Source organism: Nicotiana tabacum, chromosome 19 (genome assembly GCF_000715075.1).
Source record: "Nicotiana tabacum cultivar K326 chromosome 19, ASM71507v2, whole genome shotgun sequence".
Classification (NCBI taxonomy): domain Eukaryota; kingdom Viridiplantae; phylum Streptophyta; class Magnoliopsida; order Solanales; family Solanaceae; genus Nicotiana; species Nicotiana tabacum.
The window spans coordinates 31,629,296-31,643,359 of record NC_134098.1 but is presented as its reverse complement, the minus strand read 5'-3'; the positions used below and the strand labels follow the sequence as shown (position 1 = coordinate 31,643,359).

General features: G+C 39.2%; 1 protein-coding gene across 2 annotated transcripts in view; it reads right to left on the bottom strand.

Moving 5' to 3' along the window:
• The window catches only part of LOC107784604 (aladin), a 47,521-nt gene extending 33,716 nt beyond the window's left edge, over window positions 1–13,805 (bottom strand). For both annotated transcript variants that reach the window (XR_012703256.1, XM_075239818.1), the window contains exons 1-3: window positions 13,648–13,805; window positions 13,453–13,508; window positions 12,832–12,993 (exon numbers count right to left, since the gene is read on the bottom strand). Coding sequence is in view for 1 of the 2 variants with exons in the window: in XM_075239818.1 (XP_075095919.1) it covers window positions 12,832–12,993; window positions 13,453–13,508; window positions 13,648–13,705 (276 nt within the window). In the remaining variant the exon portion in view is untranslated. The remainder of the gene's footprint in view (window positions 1–12,831; window positions 12,994–13,452; window positions 13,509–13,647) is intronic.
• Between the last annotated feature and the right edge of the window lie 259 nt (window positions 13,806–14,064).

Below are 14,064 nucleotides of genomic sequence, written 5' to 3'. Positions count from 1 at the left end.
CAATTTTATCTTGGCATAGAAATTAAAACTCTTAAAAGGCAAACTTAGAAAATGGGGATCATCACAAGGTGGGAATCTGGAAGCCAGGAAAATAAATTGTCTAAATAAACTACTTGATCTTGATGTTGCACATGAGACTAGGGACCTCACTGAAGATGAACTTATACAAAAGGCAAATTTGGCCATGGATCTGGAAGAGATTGCAAAGAATGAAGAGATTTCATGGAGACAGAAATATAGAATACAGTGGCTAAAACAAAGGGACAGAAACACCAAATTTTTCCATAGGGTGGCCAATGCAAGTATGAGGTTTAATACCGTTGACAGACACAACATCAATGCTACACGGGTGGAGGACTTGAAACAATCAAGGCTGAGATCTTATCCTTTTATCAACAGCTATACAACGAGCCAGAGGAATGGAGGCCAGATTTCAACTATCCACATGGCTCCAAGATCAATGACTCTGTGCAGTGGTTACAAAGAGAGTTCGATGGATAGGAAATTTTGGAGGGCCTTAGAGCATGTGCAGTAGATAAGGCCCCTGGTTCAGATGGATACACTATGGAGTTCTTCCTCCATTGTTTGGAGGTGATCAAGGTGGATCTCTTGAACAAGTTTCATAATTTTCACTCAGGACTCTTTTCTTCCTCTATTGTTTGGAGGTGATCAAGGTGGATCTCTTGAACAAGTTTCATAATTTTCACTCAGGACTATTTTGAAAAGAGCTTCAATGCTACTTATTTAGCTTTAATCCCCAAAAAAGTGGGGGCAGGAGACTTGAAGGATTACATGCCAATAAGCTTAATAGGGAGTGTCTATAAAATTATTCTAACGTCGTGGCAGAGAGATTGAAGAAGGTGACCCATAAGCTGGTGGACAACAAATGGCTTTTTATTAAAGGTAGACAAATCATGGATGCATCTCTAATAGCTTATGAATGTGTGGACCCCCAAAATCAAAGAGAAGATCCCAGGCATACTGTGCAAACTACACATTGAAAAGACTTTTGATCACATCAATTGGAGTTTTCTTCTTAAGTTGCTCAAAGATTTGGGCTTTGGAATCAAGTGGATTAGGTGGATCCAATTCTGTATTACAAATGTCAGATTCCCATCCTTCTTAATGGATCCTCTGAAGGTTTTTTCCTATCTGAGATAGGCTTAAGGCAGGGTGATCCTCTCTCACCCTTCCTTTTTATTATTGCTATGGAAAGTCTGAATTGCATGATCAAGAAAGCTAATATGGAGGGATGGATAAAGGGTTTCAAGGTGCCAAACAATGCTAGTAGCAGCATGGAAATTACCCCATCTCTTGTATGCTGATGATTCATTAATTTTTTGTGATGCTAAAGTGGAGCAAGTGGCACATCTGAGGTTGATTCTGACGGTTTATGAGGAGATCTCTAGCCTTCATGTAAACAGGAGGAATTCCCCGATCTACACTGTCAATGATGTCTTAGATACTCAAAGATCCTTGCCTACCTGCTATTATTTGGGGTTACCACTGGGTGCAAAGAGCAAGTCCCAACAAATATGGAATTGGTGTCCTAGAAAGGTGTGAAAAAAGTTGTCTAGATGGAAGAATAATTACATGTCTATGGGGGGAGGCAGTGTTATTAAAAGCGCACGCTTCTCGCTTAAAGCGCAGAAGCGAGGCGAGGCGAGGGGTCTGCGCCTTTCTGCCCAAAAGTGCGGCATTGGTAAATAAGCGCACGCTTCACCCTAAAAAGCGAGAAGCGAGGCGATAAAAAAAGCGCAGAAAAGCTCGCTTAAGCGAGGTCCAGCGGTTGCCTATGGTTTTCTTAAAAATATTTGCAAATACACTTGCGCACACTTCTTCCAAACATCTGCTTTCTCTGCTACAAGCGACGATTGCAACCTTCAACTTTTTCTCTTCTGCTCTTCAGGTAAGATTATCTTTGTCTCTTCTGCTCTTCTTCTCCTCTTCTCCTTCAGTTCTTTCTTCTCTTCTCTTCCTCTTCTGATTTTCTCTGCTACTGTTCGACACCTCTCCTCTCCTCTTCTCTTCTTCTCTTTCTATTCTTCTTTTCTATTTTTTCAGTTCTTATTTATCTGTTCTGCGCTGTTTTATGCTTGTGCTTCTGTTTTTTTTTATTTCTGTTGTTCACTCACTTCACTGTTCATTGTTCGACTTCTCTCCTTTGTTCTTTTCTTCTTTTCTATTTTTTTCAGTTCTTATTTCTCTGTTCACCCCTGTTTTCTAATTTATGCTTGTGCTCTGTTTTTTTTTTTTTAAAAATCTGGTGTTCACTGTTCACTTCTCTGTTTTCTGATGTTCACTCTTATGCCATGTTTTAACAATTCCTTTTGTGATTTGGTTTTGCATTTGCTTAATATGTTATGACTTTTGAGGATTATTAACTATCTAGTTTTAGTATCTATTATTTACTTCTTAATTTAAGAATTGAAACATTTGCTTAATATGTTATTTGTATTGAGTTCTTGGTCATTTATCTATGCCTATTTAATTTTTTTTATTTATGTGTTATATTGCGCTTCACATGAAAAAAAGCGCGCGCTTAGCTTCACGCTTCTCGCTTCGGTGAAGCGAGGCCTCCTCGCTTTTTTCCTCTTCTCACTCTCCAAAACACTGGGGGGAGGGTTGTACTGGTCAACAGTGTGTTAGACTCTCTTCCCACCTACATAATGTCACTGTCCCATTACGAGCAAGCTTTCAAAAGATTATTGATGCTCTGAGAAGGAATTTCATATGGCAAGGCAATGGAGAGAAACGGGGTTATCATTCAGTTAAATGGAAAACTCTTACAACTAGCAGAAGAGAAGGTGGTTGGGGATCAGAAATTTGAGGCAACACAATAAAAGCTTACTCATGAAATGGCTTTGGAGATTTCCACTAGAGGAACAAGCTTTACGGAGGAAGGTGATATGTACAAAATATGGGATTGAAGGTCAGTGGAGCTCAGGTGCAGTGGCCAGTCCATATGGAGCGAGTGTGTGGAGACTGGAGATCTATTAGAGCTCTATGGCCAACTTTTATGAGCAACACCAGCATAAAGGTGGGGAATGGAGCAATGACTTCCTTCTGGAAGGATGTTTGGATAGGAAATTGTCCATTTAAAGATAGTTTCCCTGATTTGTACTACTTAGCACCTAGGTTGCTTGGACTCTCCAAAATGTTGTCGCACCCATGTCTAATCCTTCAAAAATGCAAAACTTTGGGAGGATAAGACACACACCCGGCGACATAAGAGAGTCCGAACAATATAGCTTAGCACAACAACTTGATGCTACTATCGCTGAAATCTGGAGCCAGCAAAGCTGGAATTTCAGTTTTAGAAAATTTCTCAATGATTGGGAGGTAACCAGAGTGATTGAGTTCCTTAAGGTCCTAGAAACTTTCAAGGGACGAGTTGAGCAAATGGATAGACTGGCATGGGATAGCAATTGCAGAGGAGTTTGCACGGTTTAAATCTGCATATAAGAGCCTAAACAGATCAGTCCAGCAGCAAGGGCCTTGGCTATGGAAGCGTATCTGGAGATTGAAGGTTCCTTTAAAGTTGCAGTATTTTGTTGGCTAGTGGTCAAACATGTTGTCTTGACTCATGAGAGTTTAATGAAGAGAGGAATGCCCATGTGTTCCAAATGTTTCCTATGTGGTAAGGCCAATGAAACAACCAGTCATCTCTTCCTTCATTGTCAGGTCCCCAGTAGATTATGGCAGTTGTTCATGAGTATGAAAGGTGAAAGTTGGGCAATGCCAAGAGATACCATGGAGCTTTTGTTTGTTGGCACAACTTAGTAGCCGAAACAAGTCGAAGAAGTGGTGGAGCATCATTCCGACATATATTTGGTGGACAGTTTGGTTGGAAAGGAACTCCATATGTTTTGAAGATTCAGCCAACTCTGAACAGAAGATCAAAACGAACTGCATATTTTTGTTTCACTTTGGGTGTAAAGAAGCTTTAGTACAAGATGTAGGTAAAGTCTCTAGTTGATATCATTGGGTCCTTGTAACTGACACAAAACTTGCCTTTTGTTATTTTGTCTTTTTGGAGTCTTGTAACTCGGACAAGAGTGAGTTGCTCTAGTGGTGAGCACCCTCCACTTCCAACCAAGAGGTTGTGAGTTCGAATCACCCCAAGAATAAGGTGGGGAGTTCTTGGAGGGAAGGGAGCCGAGGGTCTATCGGAAACAGCCTCTCTACCCTAGGGTAGGGATAAGGTCTGCGTACAAACTACCCTCCCCAGACCCCACTAGTGGGATTATACTAGGTTGTTGTTGTTGTAGTTGTTGTTGGAGTCTTGTAACTCGAGTCTGTTTGTATTAGCACTATCGTTGTGCTAAGTTCAATTTTTAATGAAATCTGTTACCATTTCAAAAAAAAAGGTGATAAAAAGGAATAAGGTAGACTTAATCACATGAGAGTATATTGTCTCAAATGACCTACAATCTGTCAAAACTAATGCACTAAAACTAGAAAACAATTGGCAACTCTCCTAAAAAAGAGTGAAGTTTTGCCCGCATTTGAAGGCTAGCTCCTGCTTCGAAGCGGTGGCATTTGACGACCAACCACATGCAACTCTTAACCGGGCAAACAATAGCTACCCACCTAACATCTCTTTCTCCCCAAGCAAAGGATCCACTATGAAAAACATGCACATGTCTAGAAGAAAAGGACTGACCGATCACCGTTCAAGAGAGATCCCGAAGGCTCGAACTTTATGCTAGCTTTGAAACATGGGCCAAAGGAAAGAGGAAGACCAAACAAAGAAAATGGCCCTTTTAGAAGCCTCTATAAGAGAGACTTTTTCTTCTCGCCAGAGTAAAGGAGAAAGCCCCATGCAGGATAAGCAGGTGTTTCAGAAGACGGTATAAAAGTGGATCTGGTCCAGAAAGATAAATCTCAACAAAAAAAAGGGCTATTTACAACTAGCCAATTAAGAAGTCTCAGATGTACTAGCACTGCATCTTTGATGCAGTCATCGATTCTCCCTAGAGGTCACACCATGGTTTGATCCTTCATAGTAAAACGCAGCGTGTTCGAATTTTGATCGCTTTTATGCGAGAAAGGGGGAGGGGTTCACATGGCTTCTTGCTACAGAGAAATTGACGTAGACAACGTATTATATTAAGGGAATGGATCAGAGTGGGGCACAAGAGTCTTGGTACTATCCAGGTGCGAAGAACCCCGGAAGTGACTGCAATGAACAGAAATCTCACTCACGGGCCTAAACGGGATATAAACCAGGGCAACAAAAGTGGAGCATAAGACGATGCTGCCTGTTTTCATTTCGTGGAAGTCCCCGGCAGAGGAAAGGGTTGTAGGTGAAACATTTAACTATTTATGATGTCTCCCGCGGGGACGGAAATCCAAATCGAGCAAGATTCGCTCAATCAAAGACTGTTCACAGGCGCCGGTCTCTAGAAGCTTCTGGAATGTTCAATTTGTATGACCTCAGTGATGAGAATATTTTGTGTGCCACTTCTAATGATGCATGCATTAGACACAAGTATATGCCAGTTGCGAAATCACCCCGGTCCGAACCCTTTCAGCTCCTTCCTAAAGAAGTGAATTAATGATCGATCAACTGAGGGAAAGGAATATGAGAATTGGGATGCCTGGACTCGGTCTTTCTCGCACCTGGATAGTACCAGGTCATAAGGCGGGTAGCTTTATCTTAGAGAGATACTACAAGTCCTTTGTCCCAGATTCCATCACCACAAGTTGCTCGAGGACTTCTACTTGGAATGAATGTTCCCTATTATAGGATCCGAAGTTGTGGTATGTCAAAATACATCGGCAAGAATATTTTAATTCCTTGTCCATTATTTCTAGTATTTTCGAAAAAACAGCAATTAGGAATAGAGAATATATATCAAAGAAAGGTCGGAGCTTTGGCAACAACCGTAAGAAGTATGATGTACATGCACTATTTCAAGAGGCTGCAACACTTCTCAGTTAGATTTGTTTAAATACCAATTACTTGAGATTACTACTTAATTATTAGACTTACATGATGTCTGGTGTTTGAAAAGAGAGTAATTATAAACTTATATGTAAATGTAAGGATAAGTGAAAGATTTAGAGAAACTCCATTTTAGAGAACCACTTATTACTTTTAAGAAGGAGAACTTTGGAGCAACGGTAAAATTGTTTTCGTTTGACCTATAGGTCATGAGTTCGAGCCGTGGAAGCAGTCACTAATGCTTGCCTTAGGGTAGGATGTCTACACCACACCCCTTGGGGTACGGTCCTTCCTTGAACCCTGCGTTAATGCGAGATGCTTTGTGCACCGGGTTGCCCTAATTTACTTTAAAGACAAAATATTTAAATTATGAATATAGAGGATTCAATAAAGCATAATAGTTGGTTGATTGATTGATATGTGGTATAATTGCCTTTAATTTCTCCATCATCACCTGCTTTAAAACTTGATTTTCTATTTGTTTTCCTTTTTTCCCTTTTGGGAGGGGGGCTGGGGCTATTGACTGATGTTATTATTTTACCTTTTGTTTCCCTCTTCTTGAATTAATTTTCTTTTTTGTTTTTAAACATCTTGAACTAATTTCTATTTATTTGTGTAAAAAGTCAAAGCATACCCATTTTAATATCCATGCGAATACCTTTGTAACGCAACCTCCATTTTAAAAAGGACCATATGAAGCCATATGCAAAAGGCAGCTCAAACTAGTCGTTGCATTAACAATTATCCCTTCTTTTCCGCTTCCGATTAGTGTACCTTTTCAGAAAATTTGCTCCACTTGGGTTGTTATGTAGACCGATGCAAGATAGCTGAAACATAATGATGTCGTGCTATAATTCCATATATTTTGACGTTATTTACCCTACTTGCTTGTTGTTCGGATGCTAATTTGTGCGACAATTGAGCTTAATAGAGTTTATGTTACGTGTAGGAATGCTTGGACATGAAGTGGAGAAAAGTTGCACGAAATGGTACCTCAAAGCTACAAAATGGAGCAATAAAAGAAGATGTGCAAGGCAATGAAAAGTCATGGCCATAGACAGTACAAGGCTTTGTCCATGCACTGTCATTGGCGCCTCTGATAGTGTCTCGCGGGGAAATATTGGCGCCTCTGACAGTACCTCGCGGAGTAATGTTGGTGCCTCTGGCAATGCCCCGCGCCGACGATGCATATCCGAGCCACTTTTATTTCCTCCTTAGTTTTGGACGTGGACACGTTAACCCTACCTTATAAATACTTCTTAAAGTTAATTTTTAGATTGGAGGACACTATTGGAGAGGCAAGAAGGCTACGTGAACACTTGGAAGCGACAAATCAAAAGAGTTTTTTCTTCCGATCTTCCTTAATCTGTATTTTAATGCTTTCAATTATTATCATGATTGTTAGTATGGTTATGAATAGCTAAACTTTCTCATCTAGGGTTTGATGGAACCTACTGGACGATGAATTCTTGTTACGTTTTAATATAATTTTGCCTTTGAATCTCCCTACTTGTTCAACTACATGTTTATTGTTGTTGATTGAATGGCTATCAATTGACTGTGCCTATTTATTTAGGTTGTTATCGAACAACGTCACTCCCAAGGTATATGAGAGATCAATACGGCGAGTTTAACATCGGGATTAGAGATAACGAAGCTTTGACGTGATTATAGTGAGCGGTAAAAAAGTGCGAACTAGCGTAATTCGGAGAATATGACTAGTACATTATTGTAGTTTCTCGAGAGAGAATTACGATAAGTCAAGTGCTCATGATCAGTAGAGAAAACTTAGGCGAAATTGTAGGAGATGTAGCGGGAAGGATTTCGACAATTGGGGAAATCATAACTCTAGGCTTTTCTAATCTTGTCTCCAACCCTTAATATCCCTAGTTATTAATATATTACTTTAATTTGTTAGTGAATTAGTTAGACATAAGAATCTTAACATTTATAAATTAGAAATTGTTCGAGCTTGTCTTTTTAGTGATATTGAACAGTTACAGTGAAACCTTAGTTTTCTGTGGGATTAGACTCCGGACTTTAGACCGGATTATATTTGCAGCAACCGCTTATCCTTTTTAGGACTATAGTTGGGCGTGATCAAATTATGGCGCCGTTGCAGGGTAACTAACAGTGCAGTTGCAGCTGTATATATTGCTAGGTTTCAAGTTTGAACTTTTATTTTGTTTTGTTTTATTTTGTTTTTAATTTTATATTATTCTAACTGTTAATTTGGGAAACATGACATCTTGGAATTATGGGAGGTTAGGTGTCGATAATTCTACTATTGATCCTCATATATATTGTGAAGGAAACCACCAGTGGCAAAATTATCAAAATATTCCCGAGAGCAAGTTATGTGCACCAATTCAATCTTATTTGTGGAATGTGTGTGATGTGTGTGGTGGTCAAAATGGTCACTTTTATGGTTGTGCTTATATTTCTTATCCTTCTCCAACCTCTTACTATGATGGTTCTACTTCTTCTTGTGAAGTTAATAGGAACAAAGAACCCGGGGATGATGACCTGAAAGAGATCAAGGATATGCTAAGGTACCTTGTGGGAAATAATTATGAGACACAACTGCAAATACAAAGATAAGAGGCAACTATTCGCAACTTGGAGGCTCAAGTGAGTCAACTAGTTGAAGCATTTAATGTTCAACAAGTTAATACTATGGATACTAGCCAGGAGCAGTGTGCATTAGAGACAGAAATGGAGGTGCCAAATGAGGGGTCCAGAGTAGAACACCAACACTCTAACCAGCTAGAATTTGATGATGTCAATGTTGAAGAAATGATACTAGAGTCAGGCAAGGACATTGAGGATACAAATTTAGTTGACTCTAGTATAATTTGTGTCGGGGAGGCTGAAAATCTTGAAGTTCAGGTATTTGAGCATGTCGAGCCTCATTCCAAATACTTCTCTACATTATGTTCGGATAGTAAAATGAGAATTGATCCTTATGAGCATAAAAATAAGTCAACGGAAAAGGTAGATGAGCCTTATATTTTGAAATTTTCAAGGCCGTCTAGGCAAGGTGACACCCCTCGGTCGAGAGCCAAAAGGTGCATGAGAGTTTACTTAATTTTTGGCTCACAAGAATTTGTACCGCCTCAGGAGCATAATCATAAGCTTGAATCAAAACTTGGGGTTCAATTCATAAGCTCGAGGTGGAGGCAGAAAGTGGTTCACGCCGTGCCGCGGCGTTAAATCAGGCGCTTGCTGGGAGGCAACCCAACTTTACTTCTTTCTTTTATTTTTAATTTTTTTAATTATTTTTTTTACTTCTGTAGTGTCGTTTTTATTTTGTACGAGCATGGAATGCAAAGGATGCAACAGCAAGCCAGATGGTTAGAACTAAGTGTGGGGTGCCCGCACAAAGAAAAATACCCGGGGAGAAGTCTGAGTACCCCATGAGCTGCTAGTGCTTCGGCATTTGGCCTACCAGGGAGTTTTTTGTACCCCTTTATTATTTATGTTGTGCATTGGGCACAATGCACAATTTTAAGTGTGGGGTGAGGAGATTGTCTAGGTGACTTTCTATGCTATTTTAATTGTGTTAGTTTAATTGATGCTTTTTTTTAAAAATAAAAATTGAACTTCTCCCAACGATGGATCTCCTAGACGATTTTCTTGAGGGATTAAAGTCTAAACAAAAGTACAAAAAAATTGAAAAATAGAAAAATACAAAAACATGTCTTTTTATTTTTCTTAGGTAGTAATAATCCCCGTGGTTTTTCTTCATACTTAAGTTCTTTTCCATGAGATGTACTTTGAACCAGGTAATAGTATTTTTTTCTCTTAGAGTAGAGTAGTACTTAGGAAATAAAGGAGAAGAAATGATGTGATTCGCACCTTTTGACTTGTTTGATGATTGTATACTTAGGTTCTGGCATGTGTTTCATCTTCCCTTAGCTTTAAATATATGATGATGCCTTGATAAAAAATGAATAGCATGTGGTATTACTCCTATGTCTCGGTTGCTTGACTTGTGTTCACTTTGTGCTTCATGCTTAATATATCTCTGGGCTTTGTGAATACTTGTTTGATTGAGAGTCGGAATGGGACCGTCCTTAGTGAGTCATGTGCCATGTGTGAAGTGAATTCTTTGTATAGTCCATGTTATTGCATTTGAGTCTAAAACTTGCCCGGAATGTGAATTGAAGCGAAATCTTGCTCGGTTTGAAAAGTGATGTTAGGCTTTATTTGATCTTTTTGAGTTTTGTTGCTTATCACAAATAAAATCATCCCTAGTTACCCTTTTGAGCCTATAAGCTTTTCTTTTGGTACCCGCATTGCAAGCATATCCCATTTTGTTCTTAATTGAATCATTTTAATCCTTATACCTCTTAAATCACTTGAATTGTAAAGAGAGTGCTAGAAAGAAGTAATGAGGAAACTTGAGATAGCTTTTGAGTGGAACCAATAGAAGGAAGAAATGTGCACTTGTATTTTAATAAAACTCCACTAGCGACAAGGCAAAAATACAAAAGAAAAAAAAAAGAGAAAAAAATAGCAAAAAAAAGAATAATTGAATTAATAAAGGTTTCTTATTTTTGCTAGTGGATGTGATCTGAAGCAGTGCGTAAAGAAGAAGGAAAAATATTCTGGGGTGAACTATCTCGTGATGATTGAAGTGGATTGAAGGAATTTTGCGCTTAAAGTTGAATACATCGATGTGTTAAAGTACTTAGAAGGGTTAGCCACTATATCCTAAATATATCCTCCCCGTCCCTTAGCCTACATTACAACCATAATAAAGTCCTAGTTGATTTCGGACCGAGTGGGCCTACATTAGTAGAGATTTACATAATAGGCAAGCGTATGATACCTTTTGCGTGCATGTGACTTCTTTGAGAGAGTGAGTGATTTTCTTCATATGTGTGAGTCCTTAAAATATATCTGATCATGTGATTTGGATGTGCGGACTGCTTGCTCTTTTGTTTTATTGTGAGGGCACATGGTTTCAAAAAGGATAAGTAACATTATTAGACTTCTCTATTAGATTAAGTATTCAAACCCCGGGTGCATTGTGACATGAGTTAGTTTTCGAGGCTAGAATTGTTATAATCATGTTGTTCAAGTGTTGGATATTATGACACTGGCCATAAGTACGGGAAGTGTGTTTTGACCGCATATGCCAGAGCTTAATTGTTACTATCAACCATACTCATGGGTGCAATGTGTTTTGAATGAGTGGCTTGTTGGGTACTTGAAGAGGAAGAGTTTAGTTGGTTGACTCGAGGGCGAGCAACATTTAAGTGTGGGGCGTTGATGTCGTGCTATAATTCCATATATTTTGACGTTATTTACCCTACTTGCTTGTTGTTTGGATACTAATTTGTGTGACAATTGAGCTTAATAGAGTTTATTTTACGTGTAGGAATGCTTGGACATGAAGTGGAGAAAAGTTGCACAAAATGGTACCTCAAAGCCAGAAAATGGAGCAATAAAAGAAGACATGCAAGGCAATGAAAAGTCATGTCCATAGACAGTGCAAGGCTTTGTCCAGGGCACTGTCATTAGCGCCTCTGATAGTGCCTCGCGGGGAAATGTTAGCGCCTCTGACAGTGCCTCGCGGAGTAATGTTGGTGCCTCTGGCAATGCCCCGCGCCGACGATGCGTATCCGAGCCACTTTTATTTCCTCCTTAGTTTTGTACGTGGACACGTTAACACTACCTTATAAATACCTCTTAAAGCTAATTTTTAGATTAGAGGACACTATTTGAGAGGCAAGAAGGCTACGAGACACTTGGAAGCAACTAATCACAAGAGTTTTCTCTTACGTTCTTCCTAAATTTGTATTTTAATGCTTTCAATTATTATCATGATTGTTAGTATGGTTATGAGTAGATAAACTTTCTCATCTAGGGTTTGATGGAACCTATTGGACGATGAATTCTTGTTACGTTTTAATATAATTTTGCCTTTGAATATCTCTACTTGTTCAACTACGTGTTTATTGTTGTTGGTTGAATGGTCATCAATTGATTGTGCCTATTTATTATGTATTGCTTGAGAAAGAGTGCATATTTAGGTTGTTATCGAACAATGTCACTCCTAAGGTATATGAGAGATCAATACGGCGAATTTAAAAGCGGGATTAGAGATAACGAAGTTTTGAAGTGATCATAGTGAGCGGTAAAAAAGTGCTAGCTAGCATAATTCGGAGAATATGACTAGTACATTATTGTAGTTGCTCGAGAGAGAATTACGATAAGTCGAGTGCTCATGATCAGAAGAGAAATTTAGGCGAAATTGTAGGAAATGTAGCGGGAAGGATTCCGACAATTGGGGAAATCATAACTCTAGGTTTTTCTAATTTTGTCTCCAACCCTTAATATCCCTAGTTATTAATATACTACTTTAATTTGTTAGTTAATTAGTTAGACATAAGAATCTTAACATTTATAACTTAGAAATTGTTCGAACTTGTCTTTTTAGTGATATTGAACAGTTATAGTGAAACCTTAGTTCTCTTGGGATTCAACTCTGGACTTTTAGACCGGATTATATTTACAGCGACCGCTTATCCTTTTTAGGACTAAAGTTGGGCGTGATCACATAATTAATCCAATCTTGTTGATATCATTCATCAACCATAGGCCTCTCAGTCAAAATGACTTCTTAATATAACACTCTAGACATCACATCCTCCATCTAGCATCTCAAGCTTAATCTTATTTACCTGTATGTTTCCTAAGAAAATTAAAACTGTAAATTCTTTACCAAGTTGTAATGGAGAAAAAGATGTTCACGACATTGAAAAGCTTTTGTATGAATGAGTCGTAAATGCAACGGGAAACTGCTTCATAGTGATTAAGAAATGAATTATTTCTTTTTTTATTTGACAAGGGATCAAGAAATGGATGTTTACATCAATTGGGCGAAAAAAGTGTGAACCAGTAGAGACGGTCTGCAATGCTGCCCAAAGTAAACCACTCTTCCTCTGGTTTAAACCATCAATGGCACCTTGTTCAGGGCTCAGCGCACTCGACAAATTTTCTGATTGAAAAGGAACCGGACTGAACACAATTCCCTGCAATTACTATCAGAACCACAGTCAATATAGGACCATGCCCACCAAAAAAATTCTGCAGTCAGCCTATAAGCTATAATTAAAAGACAACACTGTAATTTCAAGTAAGAACCTCTAATACCAACAGTCAATAATCATACACAACAAACCTAGAGAATACCGCAGACAATTTTCACAACTATTTCTTGTACGCACTATAGGAATATATTCGTAATATGAGCACCAACAAATAGCGAAAATAAGCATTGTGTACAATACACTGGCACACAGTAGCAGGAAATCAATCCAATACAAATTCTACGGAAACCAAATAAATAAATAAAAAAATGAACTAAGAACCACCATAAGTTGGATGCATTTTTAACAATATTCTAACTCGCCTCCACTTCAACCAATTAGGGATTGGATTGCAGTAAGCCATTCATCTTTCAGACCTTTTTTAAAAGCTCAGGAACTTACCAGAACCTTGCCGTAGGTTTCCTTAGCTCCATCATCAGAGAGTTCTTCCGCAGTAACTGAAATTTTATCAAAAGAAAACTCAAATGCCAAGCTGAACACCATTGAATTTAGAAAGAAAACATAGCTAATGGACCATGTATTCTTTGAAATAAAAAGGAAAAACGGTAATAACCGAAGCGGAAAGCGGTTCCATACTGAGGTCTCGGTTGATTTCGCAGACGGTGACTGAGCCTGGTCGAGGAAATGACGGCATTTTTCCCAGGGAGAGGGAGAGAAAGAGAGAGGGTTTATATTCCCTATCGAGCGTTTCAACTTTATATGCGAAGCGGAAGCGGTTTTGGGAAGAGGAAGACGCAGGTGTGGCCGTATGGCTGTCCAAAGGGACGGGACGGGACGGGACGGGACGGGACGAACATTTAGCCGGGACGGTGGCGGAACGGGACGAAACGGGACGGGATAAACGGGACGAAACGGTAGTCCCATCCCGTCCCGCTAACAAACGGGATGGGACGGGACGGACGGTAGGCTCATCCCATCCCGCTAACAAACGGGACGAGACGGGAAGGAACGGGACGGGACGGGTTCGCGGGCCTTAAGTGTTGTTTTAAAAAA